Below are 19729 nucleotides of genomic sequence, written 5' to 3'. Positions count from 1 at the left end.
GTTCATCCTATGAGTCGCATCTATTTCTCACTAGACTAGAATTCTAAATTTAGGAGATGTTGTCCAAAACAAAAGTCGGCTGATTTGCGTCAGATTTACGGATTGATTTGACGGATCATCAATCTAATCCATGAACAAAGTATAAATCAATAGAGTAGTACTAACGTACATAACTTTTCTACATGTATGACGTCTTTACTAGGAGCGAAGTACTTTGCACATGAGTATAACACATGATGCGGAACTAAAATCGTAATTTAATATAAATATAATTAATATGATATATTTAATAAATTTTTTTTTCATTTCGTGTTATAATAACACGAAAATAGATAACTAAATCTAATAATATAAAAAAAGCAAATAGAAATAAGGTTCAAAGTTCCAACCCCCCATCTCAGGGGACCCACAGCAGCATGTGGGAAGAAGGTGGAAGTAAATAATTGGCAATGGGACCCAAATTGCAATACCAAATCAAATGAAGCCTCCAACTCGTCGGTGATCTCTTCGATCTTTTCTTTTAACATAATTTAAACCCATTTTAGATCTAAAACCTTGCCAGTTGCCCACCCTCCAAATCATTTTCATTTTAATTAAATTTTAACTCCATTATTAAGTGTAACCCCCTCCCACCCAGGCATTTCAAATTTACAATTTAAAATATCATTTACTCCCTCCTTAGTCCCTACCGTTTGGTTTTATTTGCTAACACTAACAATATAATACTAACATTTTCCCAACATTTGATGAAGATTGAGAGAGGAGTGAGCTGTGATTAAATTTAAAAGGCTAGGGAAAACCGTAGGCGCACAGCCACCTCCCATGTGCGCTTTCTCACATGAACTTTTACTCTCTTCCTCTCACTAAAATCCCTAAAAGTTCTATAGATGCAAAGGAATCCCTATCCCTCCCTCCTTTCTCATTTTCCTCTGATCCAAACAAGAAACAACGAACTCGCCTTCAACCTTCTTCTTCAAACCAGGTCCCCCCCCCCCTCTCTCTCGCTCTCTCTTTGCTTTTTTGCCCGCTTTTCTTTTTTTTTCTTAGAAAAAATTTGTTTGCGTTTATTTGCATTTTTCACTTTCTCTTCTGCGTTTCAGTTACGTTTTCTGTTCGTTTAGTCAGAAAATGATACCACCTTTTTCTCTCTGTTATCATTTACTAACGTTCAACTTTCTCTTTTGCTGCATTTCATTTTCCATGTATCCAAACAAGCTCTTTTAATAAAAAAAAAGTTCTTTGAGCTGTTAGTACTGGTGTTATTATTATTATTTTTTTTTTTGGTTAATTTTCATACTAAAATGACGACTTAGAAAGGGGCTTTACCTAAATAGGGTAGGGAACTTTATTAACAATTATTAATATTATTGCCTAAATATTACTTTACTTAATTGCTTCAAAATTGTTTAGATTCTATACGATACAGAAGTTATTGCTGAAGGTATTACTGCTTTGTAAAAAAACATATATATTTATATAAACCCGTAATTTTAGATAGATAAGCTCGTTTCCTTATGAGATAACGACTCTTTACTTAAATTAAACGCATTTACATTATCATATAATAGTAATTAACTTTTTTTCCTTCTATATTGTGAGCAGAAAAATAGAGAATAGAAAATTCTAAGATAAATTATGAGTAAATCTTGGTTTGACAAAGGCTACAATGGGGTTGGGCCCAACGATGATTTCTTTGATGACGTAATAAAGTATTTGGATTTGCCATTGGAAGACGTTGAAGGACCTGATGGCAATGGTAGTATAGAGGACGTAAATAATTTTCTTCTGCCCGTGGAAGAGAACAATGATGGTGGTGAAGACTGGGATTGTGATTTTGAAAACTTAGAGCCGCCACCTACCAATGTTTTGGCCAGCTTATCTTCCGGGTTCTATGGTGATTTCTTCAGTGATAGTTTGGCCCAAAACCTTACCGATTCTGTGAGTTACACTTGTTTTCCCTTTCTATACCATCTGATGTGCGTGCAGCTGTTAATTTACCATTGGCCTGAATTTGTTTTTCAGAAGTGTTTTAGAGTTGAAAGTCTTTGAAGCGAACGCGACTATTAGTGCATCGATTCTTTTGTAACTCAAGTATAAAATATTGGTTGAAAAAATCTGGTGTACAAGCTCGTAACGACCCTTTTCTACTTAAGGAGCCTTTTTACTAAGAAACATTCAAAATATCAATCATGACATGGACTTAACTGTGCCTTGCATATCATGATTTTATCTTGAAATTTTACCCTCTAATGGTTTGTGGAGGTCTCTATTACGTTTGGGCTAGAGTTTATGATCTACTTTGTGCATGCTGTCATACCAACTGCTTAGTTGACTGCATGTGAGCAGCTTTCGTAGTTTTTTTTTTCAGTCAACAACTGTAAGATCTTTCATTCATGCTTCATTAAAAAGCAATGTTATGGTGGAAGTAACTTTGCTTCCAAGATATGCAGTGTTTCACACCCCCTGAGTGCAGTTGCACATTCTGTGAAGGATGCTCTGCCAGAGCCTTGGCTAAAGCAGGTTATTAAATGTGGCAATTGAATATGGTTCAAGAGATTGAGACTATAATCAAATGTTGTACTTTGCAAAAATTTTGTGCTGCTTTGCAATAAGAAACATGGGCATATCATGTGCACTGGTGCACCACATGCTGTTACGCTGTGGTACAGCTGTATGGTCCAAGCAAGCAAGTAGGCCCAACCAGTGCCTGGTTTGCGATGCCAATAAGTGTATGGGACCACCTGATAATGCTGTTGATTGTGATATGATTGATGTTCAATACCAGAGTGGTACCTTTTCTGCTAAATTTTATAAGAAATTTATGCAATTGTTGGTTGTCTTTCTGTTACTATTTTCAATTGAACTCTCGTACAACTGCCATAAAGATGAATAACTAATCTCTTGAGTGGCTTTTTTGGCCTTATCATTATTTTATTGCAGAGAAAGATAGGCTAAATCTTCCTTAACCTCATATCTGACTCTTTACCAAATTCTTCTTCCCCTTTGTAGTGTGATGGATCTTCACAACTAAACCAGCTCTCAAGCACTACCAGCATTACCCCACACAGCGACTGCACTGATGTGAAAGGTTCGACCTGGTTCCAGACTTCCAGTCCAGTATCCGTGCTTGAAAGCAGTAGCCCTTGCTCCGCTGCAAATCCCACACCTATCGACCCCAAACTAAGTTTCCTGGTGAAGAAGAGAGGTCGAAGCAAGCGCAGACCAGCATCTACCTTTAACCAGCAGTTCATATTTTCTTCAATATCCTCCACATCCTCTGCCTCCAGAGGAACTAATTATGTGGTTGGTTCTGAGTCAGAATCAGAAAACAATCCTACTGAGAAACCTGCCAAAAAGAGACAGAAGAAGAAAAAGAACCTGACATTGCTTTCGGGTTGCAATGAGACCAAGAAACCCCCTTCTCTACAGCCTATTGTTATTATGAAATGTACGCACTGCGAAGTTACAGAAACACCACAATGGAGAGAAGGGCCAATGGGACCCAAGACCCTTTGTAATGCATGTGGTGTTCGGTACCGGTCTGGCCGCCTTTTTCCAGAGTATCGTCCTGCGGCTAGTCCGACGTTTGTTGCATCGATGCATTCCAACTCTCATAAGAAGGTGGTAGAGATGAGGAAAAAAGCCAAGTTGCCGTTGTCGTTGTCGTCGATCCCACCCAAAATGTCATTCCGGTAACAGCTGCAGATGCATTGGTCACTATTAGTTCAGAAAAAGCTTAGTAGAGTGAGCTTCTCCATTGTTGTGTCTTTTTTATATACATATATGTTCTTTTTGTGTCGTTCCTTGTTTCTCAGTGTGTACATTGATGGAATAAGTAGGATGTTAGATGATTGACATGTTTGGCAGGCAGGAAATATTTTAGTGAAGTAGAGGATGATCGAAGGGTTGATTTTTCAAAAGTTAGGTTTAACAAGTTTGTGTTTGACAGTATCAGGTCTCTCACCTCATTCATTTATTCTTGTAACTGTTAAATCTAATCTTTTTACTTTTTTCTTGTTTTCCAGAATACACGTCTTGAGATATTTTGTAATCTAGTAGGAAACTAAATGTAATATAGGCCAATTGGGCCAGAACCCAAAAATGGCCCAAATCTTGCCACGTGGATCATTACAAGCCTTAACTATGTTGGGTCTCGGTCTGTCTCTTCAGACTTTAGAACGATAAGGTCTATTATTATTATGAGAAACAAAAAAAAAAAAAAGAAGAGCAGATTTTATTTTGTGAGAGGAAAAGGAACAATAATAGAAAATTTAAGAGGAAAAGATTATGTTTTAGAATAAAAAAGTTTATGTTTTAGCCAATTGCTTTGCTATTTGGACTGCTTTCATGTGACGATTTTTTTTTTGGTTTTAGGTTTAGGTCATTAAAAATGGTTGGCCTAAGAAAATGATGGCCACCAATTTTCTTAATATAAAAAAGTTACGTACTCAGTCAACAAACAGTAACTCATTTCTTACTCACGCAGGACTACCATGCCGTCTCAACAATTTCCTTTAATATTTTGTAAAAGTAATAAAAAATCGCATTTCCTAATTTATTATCGTGACATTTATTTATATAATTTGAAATATATTATAAAAATTCTGTAAAATATTAACACTCATGTAACTAGTGTGTAACCATCCACTTTTTCCTCGTAACCTCCGACCAAAAAATCGCAAAATCCCCCACAAAAACAAAAAAAGTTGCTGCTCATCAGCCAGATTCGGTGAAGAAATTGTCGAATCACGCGCCTGAAAAGTGGAAACATGCTGAGAAAACAGAACCAAGTCAGTCAGTCCAGTTCCAATCCAATCCAATTAGCTAAGTTAACTATCATTTAAACTACAGTTTAGCTTATCAGGAAAATTAACTATAGTTAACCGACTTCTAGTGGTCTCTCTTAGGTTTGTTTCAGATTACTGTACCGTCACAACAGACGAATTTTCTTCTCTCTTTTACGCCATATTCTGTCGCGGCGATATTCATTTTTATTCACTTTTCCTTTTATGTCATCTCATGAGATTTTAACCCCATAATCCACTTTCTAAAAATTTGAACCTTTTTTGTTTGATCTGGGATCTCTTCTTTGTTTGTTCTGTTCCTGTTGTCTAGAGAGAGTTCGGTTTAAAGATCTTTAAAAGGTTCAAAAGATTCCACAAACAATCGGGTCTTCATAGAGAGAGAGAAAAAAAAAAAGAAAAGAGAGGAAGCTTTGAGTTTGGACTTTGGAGTTTTGGATATAAATATATTATGGTAGTTGTCTCCATACCTGATTTCTGATAAGGGATCAATGTTCTTTTCAATCTTTTTCTCTCTCTACAATTAAACCAAACCCCGTTGGTTTGAGAAGCCTGCAAAGATGTTCTGTCTCCTTCGCTTGTCTTTTTCTTAATACTATTTGATCGTCATGCAAAGATGAGAGAGAAAAAGGAAAGGAAGCTTTGCATTAAAAGGGTGTCTTCTTTTTTTTGGGGGTGTTTTAATAAAAGGGTGAGAGAGGTTTTTAATTGATGTCCTAAAATTTAATGAACTGGTTTTCACTTCCCAGTTCATGTTTCTCAATCTTGAATTTAATAACCAATCCCTGAGTTGTTTGTCCCTAAAACCTAAACCCCAACTTGAAAGAAAGAAATGAGAAAAGAGGCAGAAAAGAGCTTGGATCCTCAGCTATGGCATGCCTGTGCTGGATCCATGGTTCAAATTCCACCAGTGAACTCCAAAGTCTTCTACTTTCCTCAAGGCCATGCCGAACACTCTTTATCTCCGGTCGATTTTTCATCTTCTCCTCCAATCCCGGCTCTAGTTCTTTGCCGGGTGGCTTCTGTCAAATTCTTGGCTGATGCTGAAACCGATGAAGTGTATGCCAAGATCATGCTTGTACCATTGCCCAACACTGAGCCTGATCTCGAGAACGTTGCCGTTTTGGGTGGTGGGTCTGATAATGTGGAAAAGCCTGCTTCTTTTGCTAAGACATTGACTCAATCCGATGCAAACAACGGGGGTGGTTTTTCGGTTCCCAGATATTGTGCTGAAACCATATTTCCGAGACTGGATTACACTGCCGATCCTCCGGTTCAAACTGTGATTGCCAGGGATGTTCATGGTGAGATTTGGAAGTTTAGGCATATCTATAGGGGAACACCTAGGAGACATTTATTGACTACCGGCTGGAGTAGTTTCGTTAACCATAAGAAACTTGTTGCTGGGGACTCCATTGTGTTCTTGAGAGCCGAAAACGGTGAGCTTTGTGTTGGGATAAGGCGGGCCAAGCGGGGGAATGATACTGGAGCTGAATCTGGTCTTGGAAATGGAAACTACGTTAGTCCTTATGGAGGGTTTTCAGGTTTCTTGAAGGAGGATGAGAGTAAGATAACCCGAAAAGGGAATCCGAGAGGGAAGGGAAAAGTGAGAGCAGAGGCTGTTGTGGAGGCAGTGGGGCTTGCCGCTAATGGCCAGCCTTTTGAGATAGTTTACTATCCGAGAGCAAGCACACCGGAGTTTTGTGTTAAGGCATCTGTAGTAAGGGCGGCAATGAGGGTTCCTTGGTGTTCTTTGATGAGGTTCAAGATGGCTTTCGAGACCGAGGATTGTTCTAGGATTAGTTGGTTCATGGGGACTGTATCTTCTGTTCATATTGCAGACCCCCTTCGATGGCCTAATTCCCCGTGGCGCCTTCTTCAGGTACTTTAACCCTGTTCATGTTTATTTGGTGTTGTTGAATCTTGTACCTTTAACTCAGGAATCCCTTAGTGTAAATCGTGTCTTTGGAATGGACTAGGTGAATTAAATATAGGCGTTATTGAAGTACAGATTAGCATTAGCTCTTGCTTGCAGAACTATAATGACGGTTGGTGTATTATATTTCCAACTCTTGCTGGTCCTTTTCAAGCTCTGCTATATCAGATCTCTCATCTTTAATCTCTTGCATTACTTCTGATGGATTCAGTCGATTAATTGCAGACATTATGTGACCATAAATACTCTGTTTCTGGTATGTTATTTCCTGGATTATGGTCATGTCATGAAGGCCAATTCAATCCTTTCCTTACTTATTAGGCAAGTCAAGTGTATGTCTTGCTTCACCATTGCAGGACTCACTTGCTAACACGATTGTCGGTGGTTCATGTATTGTTACAACAAAAATGCTACTCTATCTTCTTCTTTTTTCATTTTTCTCCATTTAATTGATTTCTCCTGAATATTATTTGCAATTTGGTTGTTTCTGGATTCTGGTGCATTTGCTGAATTAATTTCAGGACAATTGTAATCTGTTTTCTGACAAAGATATCAACACGCGTCAAATTGTGACTATATTTTTTCGTTTTGGATGAAAATAGTTCGATTTGTGCTTTCATTATATAAAATGAAATGCTCGTTAAAACAGGAATCTGATGCAGCTTATTTAATTTTTCTGTACAAGGGCTGTGTTTCCGTTTGGCTTTTAGCAGCCTGCACTTAATTTATAATCACTATTGCAGGTAACATGGGATGAACCAGATTTGCTGCAAAATGTTGAACGCGTGAGTCCCTGGTTGGTTGAATTGGTACCTAACATGCTTCCCGTCCACCTGTCACCCTTCTCAACAGTGACCCCCAGAAAGAAGTTGAGGCTTCCTGAGCACCTCGATTTCCCCCTTGTTGAACAATTTCCGATGCCATCGTTTTCCGGTCATCCCCTCAGGTCAAGCAACCCATTATGTTGTTTATCTGATAATGCTCCTGCAGGCATACAGGGAGCCAGGCATGCTCAAGTCAGATTATCTTCATCAGATCCCCATCTTAATAAACTGAAGTCCGGACTGTTTCCGTCTGGCTTCCAGCTGTTTGATCCGCAAGCTCGAGTTCCTAATGGCATCTCAATGACAAAGCACACAGACAGTAACGATGATAATCTATCGTGCTTATTAACAGTAGGGAATTCTAGTCCAAAGAAGAAATCTGAAAACGGAAAGAGACACCAGTTTTTACTCTTTGGTCAGCCAATACTTACCGAGCAGCAGCTCTCTCGGAGCTGTTCAACTGGAGTAAAAACTGCTCTCGAGAATGAAGACAAAAGAAAAGATTATTCCAATGGTTCAGAATCTGCTCTCGAGAATCAATTGTCTCCAGAGAAGTCATTTACTACCAGATTATTGTGGCAGCAGGACTATCAAGCCCCAGAACCTGGCTCAGCCACTGGTCATTGCAAGGTATTCTTGGAATCTGAGGATGTGGGACGAACTCTTGACCTCACAGTTCTCGGTTCTTATGAAGATCTATACATGAGGTTGGCTAACATGTTTGGAAGAGAAAGATCAGAGATGTTGGGCCATGTCTTGTATCGAGATGCAACAGGTGCTGTCAAACAAACTGGAGATGAACCATTCAGGTAACAAATTGAAAAACCACGTTTATCTTTTTGTCTTTTGGTCTTTGCTATTATGAAATTAACGAATTTTAAATCTTCAAAACTTCCTTCACATTGGTACCGTAGTACTTTTATGAAGACGGTCAAAAGATTGAACATAAGGATGGATTCACGCAATGATACCGATGGAAGGTGAGTTAAAACTTTCTCAATGCTCCGTTTCTTTTTCCTCCAATGAGTTTCGAGTTGAATACAAGCTTGTAAGTCAACTTGTTCTTGACGATCCAGATAACATGTTTTCCCAGGTCATGGCTCACAGGGATTCGAACTGCCAAAAACAGACTAGAAGGGCCAAATAAGAGAGGTCCCTTGAGCATATTTGCATGATTCAGAACACCAGTATTTGAGAAAAACATGGATGATGGATCGCTCTAGAAGTTGCACAACACCATGAAAGTGTTTTAAGTTCCTCTTAGGGGGGATGTCTGTAAGAAGTTTCTTAGTCAAATATTTGTGTTCAAAAAGAAGATTTATGTCTTAGAATTTGCTGAATGTTTTTATGAGTTTATGTTGATGATGGTTATGAATCCATCAATTCAAACTTCAACTGTTAAGGATTTCTGTTTCTTAATGCAAATCAAAATAACCCCTTCTGAGATAAAACCAGCTTCTTTTCGTTCTTTCATTCTTCACCTATAACAGACGTGAAAAAACTGTGAATACTAGTATTTTATTAGTACAAGTGTTCATATTATGAAAATTCTTTTTTAAAGTATTAAAAATTTCTTTTTGTTTAATTCATTAATTTCATTAAAAAGGAGAAAAAAGGTCGTTCTCATAAATAAGCATGCATGTAAACGACAGAGATATGATGACGTGGCGTTAAATCCCCGTTCGTGTGGTTCATTTTAGTGTTTTTGTCATTTTGGAAGGTGAAAAACGTAATTTTCCAAATGTTGTGCGGCTGAGATTGATTTCACAGTTAATGATGTAGGATCGTGATTTCCTCCGTTTTAACTTAAAATAGGAAAGAGACGATATCATTATCTCATCTCATCAAGATCACAGTCGAAAAAAAAGCACAGATTACAAATATGCTGAGATTTTAACTTCTCGTGATATTTTCAACTCTCTTACTTATAGTAGCATGATAGTAAAAAAAAAAAAAAATTTGGTGAAAACATGATAGTAAATTTTAGTCTCATACGTTTTAACTTTTTGACACGTTCGCCTTAAAAACAATTTCAGCTTTAATCATTAAAATAAAAATTAATATGCATAATCAATTAAGATTTTAAATTTTAATTAATTATTTTTTATGTAAAATTGATTAAACTCAACTACTCAAATCTTAATAGCATTAAAGTTGTAACCGACAAGTCTTTTCACATATAATTCGTTATTGAAGTTATTTTTATGAATTTTTACAAATTACATGTCAATTGTCAGTTAGATTATCATATTACTATTAAATTTTAATAATCTCGTCAATTGTTTAGGTTAAAGAAAAACATTTTAATTCAAATTTGAAGATTTAGGGTGAAAATAATAATAAAAAGTATACATTACAAATTAAATTTATAATTATATATTGATTATTCTACCAAAACTTTATATAAAACTATTTGGGATTTTATGCACCATTTGACCTATAAATTATTTTTTCACTTTAGTACTTAATCTTCTTCACACTTTAGTACCTCAATTATCATTTGTCTCTTTTTTTTTTTTTGTTTCCTAAGGCATTCACTACAGCGAGTTAAGTGATTGAACCTCCACGTTCTGTAAACTCATTAAGGAGTAGACATTGGCCACAAATTTTAAAACTGTCCCATACCCAAAACGAGGATTAAACTCTCGACTACTTATTAACGTAAGAGAGACCCTTACCATCTTACCTAATTCCCATAATAATTTTTATCTATTTTAACTAAAGCAGATACAGTTCAATGATCATATCATAATTAAGCCAATTATTACTATATATAACTTCTTTTAATTTTAATTAGAAAAATTAGAATATCTTAAACAGATTAGAAAACAATACTATATTGAAAGGAATGGGTGATGATAGAATTTGAAAGGATTAGTTTGGCGTTGCCAAAATCTTATGATTTTAGATTAAAAAGAATAAAAGAGACATAATTGTTAAAAGCCACTATCATTAAGAATATCTGTAATTTCCTTTCAAAAACAAAGAATATCTTTAATTTGTAGTGGAAGATACGTGTGACTAATTAATGATAAAGTTATTCATGAAACTAATATTAAAAGGTAAGTTCAAGGAACTGGTTAACAAAATTCAAATTAAAATAGTGAGAGAATACCTCATCCTCCTAAAAATACAGTAAGGTAAGGTTTGCGTGACATCTATCATTCAAGAAAAGGACGGACCAACGACAACTGATTGGGGGTATAAACATACATTCATAATTTTGGAGGTCGATGAACCAGGGAAAAGCCTTTGAAATAAATGAAAAAGAACAATCACTTAATGGACATGGTGGTAGTCAAAATACACGACTACGATCAATGATTAAGAGAAAGAAAAGAGATGGTGTGTATCTCATTATTCAAACAAGCAATGAAGGTTTGAGTAACGCTCATACAGCCAGGTTTACCTTACACGGAACATCTGGAATTGTCTTTTCCTTGGTAACATGAATAAACTGATGAGAGCAACAAAATACCATGGGCCGTTAAAACATGCCACTTCGGTGGCATCTTCATACTTGGATTTGCAACCCGATGTTCATATTATATCTAACACGTACATGATCCGACTCGGCCCTCCCTGTCTATTACAGATACAAACAATCAAACTGCAAAGCAAAGAATGCCAACATTAAAGAAAAAAAAAAACAACGATTTGGACAACTGCGGAGTTATTCCAGCCATTGAAATTAATTAAGTTCTAAAAATTTGACGTGACAGGGAAACCCTAAACCCTTGAAAATCAGACTAACAGGAAGAAAGAAACAAAACCTTGAATAATAATAACAACAACGGCAGCAGCGGCAATAACTAATGAACAGTAGTAATCATTATCATACCACGTGGAAACAAAATTATAATGTACATATGAAGTTTGTTTTACAGCTTCAGCCCTCCTCACCAACCAAATCTTCGATTCTGGGTCCGAGATTCAAGTCCAACTTTCAGGTTCAGCAGAAAACATCTTTCATCCAAGCATTATTCTGAAACAGAAACCTCTTGATCAACCCTCCAATAGTTTGAATCATTAAACTCCTGCATTCCAGCTCCATCATCATCAGGATTCTCCTTTTCCGGTACCTTTGGAACACTGCTCCTCTTCAACTGCCCTGCTTCCCCAACTATCCCTTCTTTTAATGCTTGTTCCATTGCCTTCTCTGTACCTTCTAATTCCACACCTACAAATTCAACATCCTCTTCAAACAAAGAGGGCACCAATGGTGGAGATTTCTGATTTGTATCACTGCCCTCTGATCCTTCACTTAAATCCATGGAATCTGAGGAACCATTTAAGGGGGGGGCAACATCGGTTACCATTGTCTCAGTTTGGCTGGGTAGGTTGACATCTGAGCTGTCATCATCAAGAAACGGATTCTTGCTTGAACCACCTACTTGCAAGTCTGAATATTCTCCCCATCTCACCCACTCAGGTAAAGACCTGTCTCCAAATAACTCGTTTTCTGTTGTCTCAAACCTGAAGAATCCCATATCTTGAGTAGCATTGGCTTTCTCCCCTTGTGGACTCAAGTCTCCACGGCTCATAAAATTGTTAAATTCGTTCATCACATCTGAAGTAGACGTGCTATTCACTGACTGGCTGTTTTCATTCAACTCATCTTCCTCTCCAACTACCACTTCATCATCACTACTGCTGTTACCACCATTTGCAGTGCCATTCAAGTTCATCTCAGTCATCACCTCTGTGGGGGATGTGGCCGCAGGTGCATTACCGGTTCTGTCATCTTGGAATGCAAACCAGTTGGAATTTGTGAACAGGCTGCTCATTAAACATGGGTTGTAATCTCCATTAATATGGCTGCTTTAACAAAACAATATAAACTGTGCTGATATGAAAGCCAAGGCAATAGGATGGTCTTCCACAACATTACCCATCGGCTGGTCCATCATGAACCTCATCAACCAATTACTCCATTACTATTGAGTAATGACAAGAAAACTCACCTTCCTTGTTCATCACCAAGCCTCAAGGATGATATGACCACCTCAGCAGATTCATCATCAAAGTATACATCCTGCAAATTGATAACATAAATTAACTATTCATTTGATGTCAAAAACTGAAGAAGATTTTTTCCTATTTGTTTGGTTCTCCATCACTCATGCTGATCTTAACATCTACCCTAGCTTATATTATCATCAGTGTCTTAACAGGCAAATAGAGAAGCCATTGGAAAAACGACTTATTGGCCTTATAAGCAAACATAGAGAATCAATTTCCAATTAATTAAAAGAATTCAGTCTCTCACCTCATCATCTCGATCAAGAGCACCTTGCTCCTGAAAGCAGTTAAATAAAAACAATAAGTAGAGAAAACATGTGGAATTAATAGACAGTTATAGAAGCCAAACTACATACTTCATTATCATCATTCCCATGCATTCTGTATCTGAAAGCCTGGCTTAGGTTATTTGCTAAAGCTGCAACATCATAATCTCTATCATGAAGATCATCTTCATCACTATCCCTCGTTCTGTCTTGCAATGATGTTGGACGGCTGCACATGAGAAGGGAAAATATATGAGACTCTTTAAAAGACTTTTCTGTTAGCTCCCCACCGATGCAGTTTCTGCAAACAGCAATAATGCTATAAAAAGCCATAGATAATTTAAAAGAGAGAACTATAAGTCAAATTTATGTCATTATACGCTACAAATCTGCCATTAACCAGAGTCCATGAGTGCGAGCGCGCTCACAAATGCCATATCAAGCACATATAGAATCTAGAGATAATTGACCTTCAATCATGTATCCTACTCATCTGGCTGCAATGCATATCAGAAGTGAAGCAAGAGCATACCCACAAGCCCATCTATAAACATTTTCAACTGCATTACGCTCTTGCAGAACCTTAGCTTGCCATTCATTCCATTCACTATTTTCCTGTACAGAATGTATGAACTTGTGTCAGCAAATCCACAAAAAATAAGCGATAAAGAACGCAATAAAATTGCCTAATCCAACATACATATCCAACCATGCAAGTCCAGCCAATGAAAGATACCACCAGTGTGCCAAATAACACAACTAATTGTGATGAACTTAATTAAGATCTATCAGACAGCATAAAAAGGTTCATACCCCAATTTTATTTATAACAAAAGTTGTTAAATAAAAAAATGCACCCACTGGCCATAAGATCTTGAGCACTCATACAACATTAACACATAGCAAATTCCATACCTGTAGACATGCCTGAATGCGGCTGTTGCTGCATCCCAACTGTACAAGTTTATTTGAGATACGTGTAATGTGCCCAATGTTCCCAACCCGTGTTGCACGTTTTCCAGCAGCAACTAAAGTTGGCTGTTTGACCAAAAAAAGGATTAGGCCAACTGCTTAATCAGGTAGCATTCGAAACGGCTTCTGATTATACTAGTTATAATGCCTGTTAGCTGAACAGGATAATAGCAACATGATTAACATCCACCTGATTACTGTCACTGGAAAGAATTTGATGTTTGTCAGTTTGGAGAAATTTCCCAATCAAATCACATTCTTGAAGAAGATGATCAACTATAGCATCATTCTTGCTTTCCAAACAAGATAACATTATACTCTCCACATGATGGTGTAATGCATTGTTGTATGGGTACCTGCATAATTTCAAATAAGGAGAATGAATGTTAGCCAGCTAACAAAATGATCCAACAAAGTACATTCTTCTAAATTCAAACTTGCAATTAAATGCTTTCACTTTAATCAAGATGACAGTTCTAAGCATGAGCTTACTCAAAGAAAAGATCAAGAACTCGTCGAATAGCTCCTGAGTTGACCAATTCTTTCTGTGCAGCTTCATTTCCAGTTCTCAACAGCACCGCAATGAACTCCACAATCTGAAATAAATAGAAAAATAATGCAAAAATAATCCAATAAACATTCAGGCAGGGCCACACAAAATCTGATATTGTGCAAAAACACCAAATAAGTCAAACAGGCTTCGAGCATTCCATGTTGGTTGGCTCACAAAATTTATAACAAGAATATAAACGAACCTGTAGACGATGCTTCCCGAGAGGTGGCCTCAATTCTCCATAAGTGGTAGGCAAAATTTTCTCATCAGATGACACATTCAAAAGCATGAGCAAGTCACCTGCACAAAAACAAGCAGTCTTGAACACCATGGCTAAATTGCACATTAAATGCACCTAAGATATTTGAAAACTATCACATACAACTTGCAGCAAAGGAAATCCACTCACCAAGCTGAGGCAGCATTGCATTGATAGTCTCTGAATTTACAGGGATTGGAGGCTCATACATAAGTTGATTTCGGAAAGAATACATCAAGGGAGAATTAATTGCTGATCTTTTTGGATCCAACAATGAGATGCAAACTGAGAGTGAGTTTACAAGGCCAGATTTGGAATGTGAATCTTCCAATGCATGACCAAATATCCTTGCAACAAAGCTGTTCATGAGCATATTCAAAATTACATGTCAAATCACATAAACAATAGAGAATCGAAATGGTGATGCAGGTAGCAAGGAGACAGGAAGGAAGTAGATCTCACAAACCTTGGACTAGAGAGTTTTGTGGCTAATGCTGATGGCACATTCCGAGTTATTGCACATAATGTTTCTGCCGCATTAGCATGAACTTCAGGAGCACACTGGTTATCATAAAAAACAGGTCTGACACTCATTACAAAGCATGCTATGCCATGCAAATATTAATACAGGATTATGTCATAAAAAGAATAGAACTAAACTTTCTCACTTACTGATGGACTCAATTTATCCACAATCATTTCCAGCAAATTGCTATCAGCTAACCATTGCATTACATCCGAAAAATTTGGATAAACATGATCATCAGCAGCTACTAACCGAACCAAAACCTGTGAAAAGGTGAATCTCATATCAATGTTCGACCCAAACATATTAAATTCCAAACCATTTAAATCCATTATTGCAATAAAACAATGAAAAGAAAATCTATAGTACCTCCATGATGGATGTGATTCCTATCAAATCAACCAGTTGGCAGAACACATCTTGATGCACCTGCTAATAGTCCATCTCAGTAAATTCATATGAATAAATAAACACATCCATACTTTGTAGTTCATAGATCATAAACCACTGACAAACCCAATTTTGACATGCAAGTCACTAGTCTTGTGGGGTTTTACATGTACTGCACAGATGACAAAATGACCAGATGAAAAGGGCTTATAATCCACAGAATAAATTACACAACTAATTCAGTAGGATTAACAAACTTGCAGGTGAGAACTTTTCTAAGTGCAATATGCATGCTCATGTCAAATAATTCAATCAAGGAAGAATGAAGGGTTCTGAACTACACTAGTTATCCAGATTTGCAGGTTATTTAACACATCATCCAACAACACAAAGATATATATGAACAGATATGCAGGAAGTCTAAGAATGCAATACAGCTTACTTACTTGAACATAGTTCATAAGTGGAACAGTCTTCCGTAGCATAAGGCATACAACAACCTAAAATAGCCATGCAAATGAAACCGGTCAACTGTTGATAATAAAAGGGGGATCCGAAGAAAACATTACAAAAAACAGGACAGAAAAACTTATCAGAACGTGAACAAGCACACCTTACTGAAATAACCAGCTAGCAATGCACTATGAGGACGGTTCGGTTCCAAGAAGGAGAAAAGTAAGTTCATCAACTACATCATACGGAAAACCATATGAAACAAATATGACAGCTATTTCAATAATTAAATATGCATGATCATGATTGAAAATGAAACTAATACCTCTTCCTCCTCAGCTAAAGTCCTCAAAATGACATCAATCTCACATGTAAATATCTCACAGGCAATGAATGGAAACCTAGATATAACAATTAACAAATCATCAGGAAAGTGAATAATTAATATCAGAAAGGTTACAAGGAACTAGAAAGAAGTCTAGTTCCTGATTTTATGAAAATGACATACTTGAAGGACCGTTTGTTGTCAGCATCCTCTGGTGGTTCTTCGACAATATATTGCAACAACTGCTCAACTTGGGCTCTATCTCGTAGACTGCACTTAAAAATATCAATACATGATGAGCATCAAACAAGAGTAACTCTCAATCAGATTATACAAACACTGAGCCATTTTAGTTACAGAAAATCAACTTTAAACTTTGAAGTACAACCAATTGCACTAGACTAGAAAATAATGGGGAAAAAAAGGAAAAGCATAATATAATGTAGTGACAAAATTACAAATTGATGAGTCGACTATTCAAAGCTTTGCACTCTTGGATTATTTCTTCCTCATCAAGAAGCTCTTCCAAAGTAAAGTTTTCCTTGTCTAATATTGAATCCACCTACAAAATTATATCACAGTCAATGAAAGTACCATAATCCTTGTAAACACAAATTTAATAAATCAGTCAACAATACCGGAAACAGTGGCCAAACATCAACCTAGAAACCAACTACACCATATCAACATAGCTTAAAAGATTTCTGCGAAATAGGATCAATAGCAGTTATCACAAAATAAGATACTTCAGCTTCGAATAAAAGGAACCGGCCACTTCCTACTTCCAAAACTAGCATAAAAATCAAAACGAATTCATAGAATTGAACAATTAATTTTCCAACGAAAACAATGCTGACAAATCTAAGTCACTGAAATTACTTTGATATGCCATTGACGAAAACATAGTAGATTCCAAATTAAGAAAGCTGAGAGAAAATAATTAATTCGAGCCTAATGAAAATTTAACAAGTTCATTACCTGGAATAAATTAATACGGAGGGAAAGGATAAAATAAAATAAAAAATCAAAGTTTCGAGTAAGGATTACAGAAATCAATAATTAAAATACAATTAATTAAGTAGCACAAAAATGAAATTACTCACGGGAGAAGAGGCGGATAGAGCTGTGAGTTGCCAGAACATGGTGAATGAGAGGAAAGATTAAGCAGAGTAGCTGAATAGATCTATAAACCCTAAAATAACCAGTGAATCTAGGAATTGTGGAAGGAGCCGCGAGATTCAAGAGTAAATATGAGAACAATTTTTTTCTAAAAAAAAAAAAAACTAACTTTTGCTGTGGTTAATTAAAGAAAAAAGTCCACTAAGCCTGAAGATCGATAAGCCCCTAAAAAATTTTTGTAGCAGTGGCTGAGGCGATGAAGAAAAGAGGCATTCCGAAATTCACAAAATCATGGGATGGGTATGTCAGATCTTCATGTATGTATGTTGAATGGATTGATGGATGCATGGACTTTGTGAGCTGCTTGTGAGAAACTGATCCACAAGTTTTAAAGAAATGACAATCTAAACTGACATTTCAAGCCTTTAAGGTCACAACTTTGACTTCGGTTGAAGAAAAACTCATATGTAATAAATTCTTCAATCATTTAAGTATAAAATGTAATTTTTTATTTTTTTCTTTATAATTTATTGTAAAATATTCCCTTTGAAATATAATTGACCATATCTTTTTTTATTAAAAGAATATCTGGTAAAATAAATATTGTTGAATTCAAAAGGCGAAAATTTTAAACAATTTTAACATGTTAGCGAACTCGTTGATTCAAAATGGTAGCCATTGCAATTTGCTAATTGCTTTGTTTGATTTAAATAATTGTTTTCAGATAATTAAAATTAATTATAATTATGTTAAAATAAATAATATAAAAATATTTAATGTGAATATCAGATTTGAAAAATTTATAAGGTAAAGAATATGGGTAGTCAGTTAATTATTAGTAATTTTTGATCACTTAATTATAAAAAATTACAAAATGATCACCTAAATATTTAAATTTCACTTTTTGGTCACTAGTGTTAAATTATTAACGGAAAGATAACTTCGTAACTTTTAAAATTGGCATAATAACAACTTTAACTTTCAACATTTATACATTATGTTAATTTAGTCTTGCTTCCAAAAAAATAACCCTTAACATTTACACATTGTTTACTTTTCTGCAAACTTAACTTTTATTTGTAACATTAAGGGTCTATTTTAAAATAATGAGAAAAGATTAAAATTATTATATTAGATTTTTGGGTGTTTCTAGTTTTGGTATATTTTCGATCAAATTTAGTTGATAATTTTTTTTAGTTTTAGGTGAAAATGCCATAAAGAAGGGAAAAATTGAAAAAAAGAAGACTAAATTACACAATAAGTAAATATTGATGGTTAAAGTTATTATTATGCTAATTTTAAAAGTTGTGAATTTAGCTTTTCTAATTAAGGAATAGTGACCAAAAAGAAAAAAAGTTCAAGTAATTAGACGATCATTTTATAATTTTTTCATAGTTGAGTAATAAAAAAACTTACAGTAATTTGGTGATTAGAAATGTAATTTTCCCAAATTTATGAATATTTTAGGGTAAATTTAGATTGAGATCACTAAACTATTAATAAATTTATATTTTAATCACTCAACTTTAAAAAATTACTAAATAATCACTAAACTAAAAAGTTTGCATTTAAAGCTCCCTCATTTCCTTTCTAGATCATCGGCAGTCATGGTTGGCAGTACCAAATCCAAATTTTAATAAAATTTAAATATTTGTGTGTGCTTTTTAACGACACCCAAAAATTGTCGCTTATTTTAAATTGTTTTACTTTTGTGCTTTCTAGACCTGACTGCTGTACATGTTAATTGTCAGCATTAGTGATAGCTTTATAAAATTGTATATATCCAATTCAACAAAATATTTGTCAGCATTATAGTGATAGCTTGCTTTTTAGATTCAAAACTCAAAACCCAAAATTCAAACTTTGATTTCAATTTTGAAAAATTGAACTAAATTTCTTTCCCAGCCAACAAAATAGATAAAAGTAACTTAAATACAAATTATAAAATGATATGGGTAAAAAATATGTTATATTAATATGATTAATTAAATATTGGGTAAATTATCTAATTAATTACTCAACTTTTAGAGTACTTTCATTTTGGTGATTTGGTCACCTAAAATGAATTTTTTATAATTTTATTATTCATCTTTTAAGGCGTTTTCATTTTAGTTATCCAAATGTTAATTCTCCGATACGGTTGACTATATACACCATATTATGTTTATACTTTCATTTTAGTCGACCAATTTCTAGGTCGCTTTCATTTTGATCACAAAAAAATTAAGTATTGATCGCAATAAAAATTAAAGATTAGAGTGAAAATAGTAGAAACTAAAATA

At 35.4% G+C, this 19729-nt stretch overlaps 3 protein-coding genes across 6 annotated transcripts; 2 read left to right on the top strand and 1 right to left on the bottom strand.

Moving 5' to 3' along the window:
- The first annotated feature begins 748 nt into the window (after window positions 1-748).
- LOC105768287 (GATA transcription factor 11) lies at window positions 749-4027 on the top strand. 2 transcript variants are annotated; one of them, XM_012588144.2, is made up of 3 exons: window positions 833-982; window positions 1603-1938; window positions 3010-4027. In XM_012588144.2, the coding sequence occupies exons 2-3, from the start codon at window positions 1636-1638 to the stop codon at window positions 3694-3696; spliced, it is 990 nt and encodes a 329-aa protein (XP_012443598.1). In that variant the 5' UTR covers window positions 833-982; window positions 1603-1635; the 3' UTR covers window positions 3697-4027. The 2 variants fall into 2 exon arrangements, with proteins under 2 accessions (XP_052487554.1, XP_012443598.1); XM_052631594.1 differs by lacking the exon at window positions 1603-1938 and having other exon boundaries at window positions 749-982.
- A 694-nt stretch (window positions 4028-4721) lies between these two features.
- LOC105768286 (auxin response factor 18) lies at window positions 4722-9013 on the top strand. Of its 2 annotated transcripts, none has more exons than XM_012588143.2 (4): window positions 4722-6684; window positions 7482-8371; window positions 8477-8542; window positions 8639-9013. In XM_012588143.2, exons 1-4 carry the CDS (start codon window positions 5635-5637, stop codon window positions 8640-8642), a joined length of 2010 nt encoding a protein of 669 aa, XP_012443597.1. In that variant the 5' UTR covers window positions 4722-5634; the 3' UTR covers window positions 8643-9013. The 2 variants fall into 2 exon arrangements, with proteins under 2 accessions (XP_012443597.1, XP_012443596.1); XM_012588142.2 differs by having other exon boundaries at window positions 4727-6684; window positions 8656-9013.
- Window positions 9014-11218: 2205 nt separating this feature from the next.
- LOC105768078 (uncharacterized) lies at window positions 11219-17896 on the bottom strand. 2 transcript variants are annotated; one of them, XM_052631105.1, is made up of 19 exons: window positions 17432-17896; window positions 16787-16890; window positions 16512-16598; window positions 16329-16404; window positions 16164-16238; window positions 15997-16050; window positions 15530-15592; window positions 15307-15423; window positions 15101-15195; window positions 14785-14993; window positions 14578-14675; window positions 14315-14418; window positions 14013-14178; window positions 13766-13888; window positions 13383-13465; window positions 12941-13079; window positions 12832-12861; window positions 12527-12597; window positions 11219-12341 (listed from the first exon to the last, which is right to left on the bottom strand). In XM_052631105.1, the coding sequence occupies exons 1-19, from the start codon at window positions 17468-17470 to the stop codon at window positions 11543-11545; spliced, it is 2532 nt and encodes an 843-aa protein (XP_052487065.1). In that variant the 5' UTR covers window positions 17471-17896; the 3' UTR covers window positions 11219-11542. The 2 variants fall into 2 exon arrangements, with proteins under 2 accessions (XP_052487065.1, XP_012443268.1); XM_012587814.2 differs by having other exon boundaries at window positions 15530-15589; window positions 17432-17895.
- Window positions 17897-19729: the final 1833 nt, after the last annotated feature.

Source organism: Gossypium raimondii, chromosome 5, assembly GCF_025698545.1.
Source record: "Gossypium raimondii isolate GPD5lz chromosome 5, ASM2569854v1, whole genome shotgun sequence".
Taxonomy (NCBI): Eukaryota; Viridiplantae; Streptophyta; class Magnoliopsida; order Malvales; family Malvaceae; genus Gossypium; species Gossypium raimondii.
The sequence above is the reverse complement of the archived record's forward strand: the minus strand, read 5'-3'. Positions and strand labels throughout refer to the sequence as shown.

Excerpts from the sequence above, each read along its gene's own strand:
- LOC105768287 (XM_012588144.2), top strand. The coding sequence starts at position 1,636 with ATGAGTAAATCTTGGTTTGACAAAGGCTACAATGGGGTTGGGCCCAAC. Across the intron at positions 1,939-3,009 it reads CCCAAAACCTTACCGATTCT|TGTGATGGATCTTCACAACT; the intron begins GTGAGTTACACT and ends TCCCCTTTGTAG.
- LOC105768286 (XM_012588142.2), top strand. The coding sequence starts at position 5,635 with ATGAGAAAAGAGGCAGAAAAGAGCTTGGATCCTCAGCTATGGCATGCC. Across the intron at positions 8,372-8,476 it reads ACTGGAGATGAACCATTCAG|TACTTTTATGAAGACGGTCA; the intron begins GTAACAAATTGA and ends TTGGTACCGTAG. Across the intron at positions 8,543-8,655 it reads CGCAATGATACCGATGGAAG|GTCATGGCTCACAGGGATTC; the intron begins GTGAGTTAAAAC and ends ATGTTTTCCCAG.
- LOC105768078 (XM_052631105.1), bottom strand. The coding sequence starts at position 17,470 with ATGTTCTGGCAACTCACAGCTCTATCCGCCTCTTCTCCC. Across the intron at positions 16,239-16,328 it reads CTTTAGCTGAGGAGGAAGAG|TTGATGAACTTACTTTTCTC; the intron begins GTATTAGTTTCA and ends CGTATGATGTAG. Across the intron at positions 13,889-14,012 it reads TTTCCAGTGACAGTAATCAG|CCAACTTTAGTTGCTGCTGG; the intron begins GTGGATGTTAAT and ends TTGGTCAAACAG.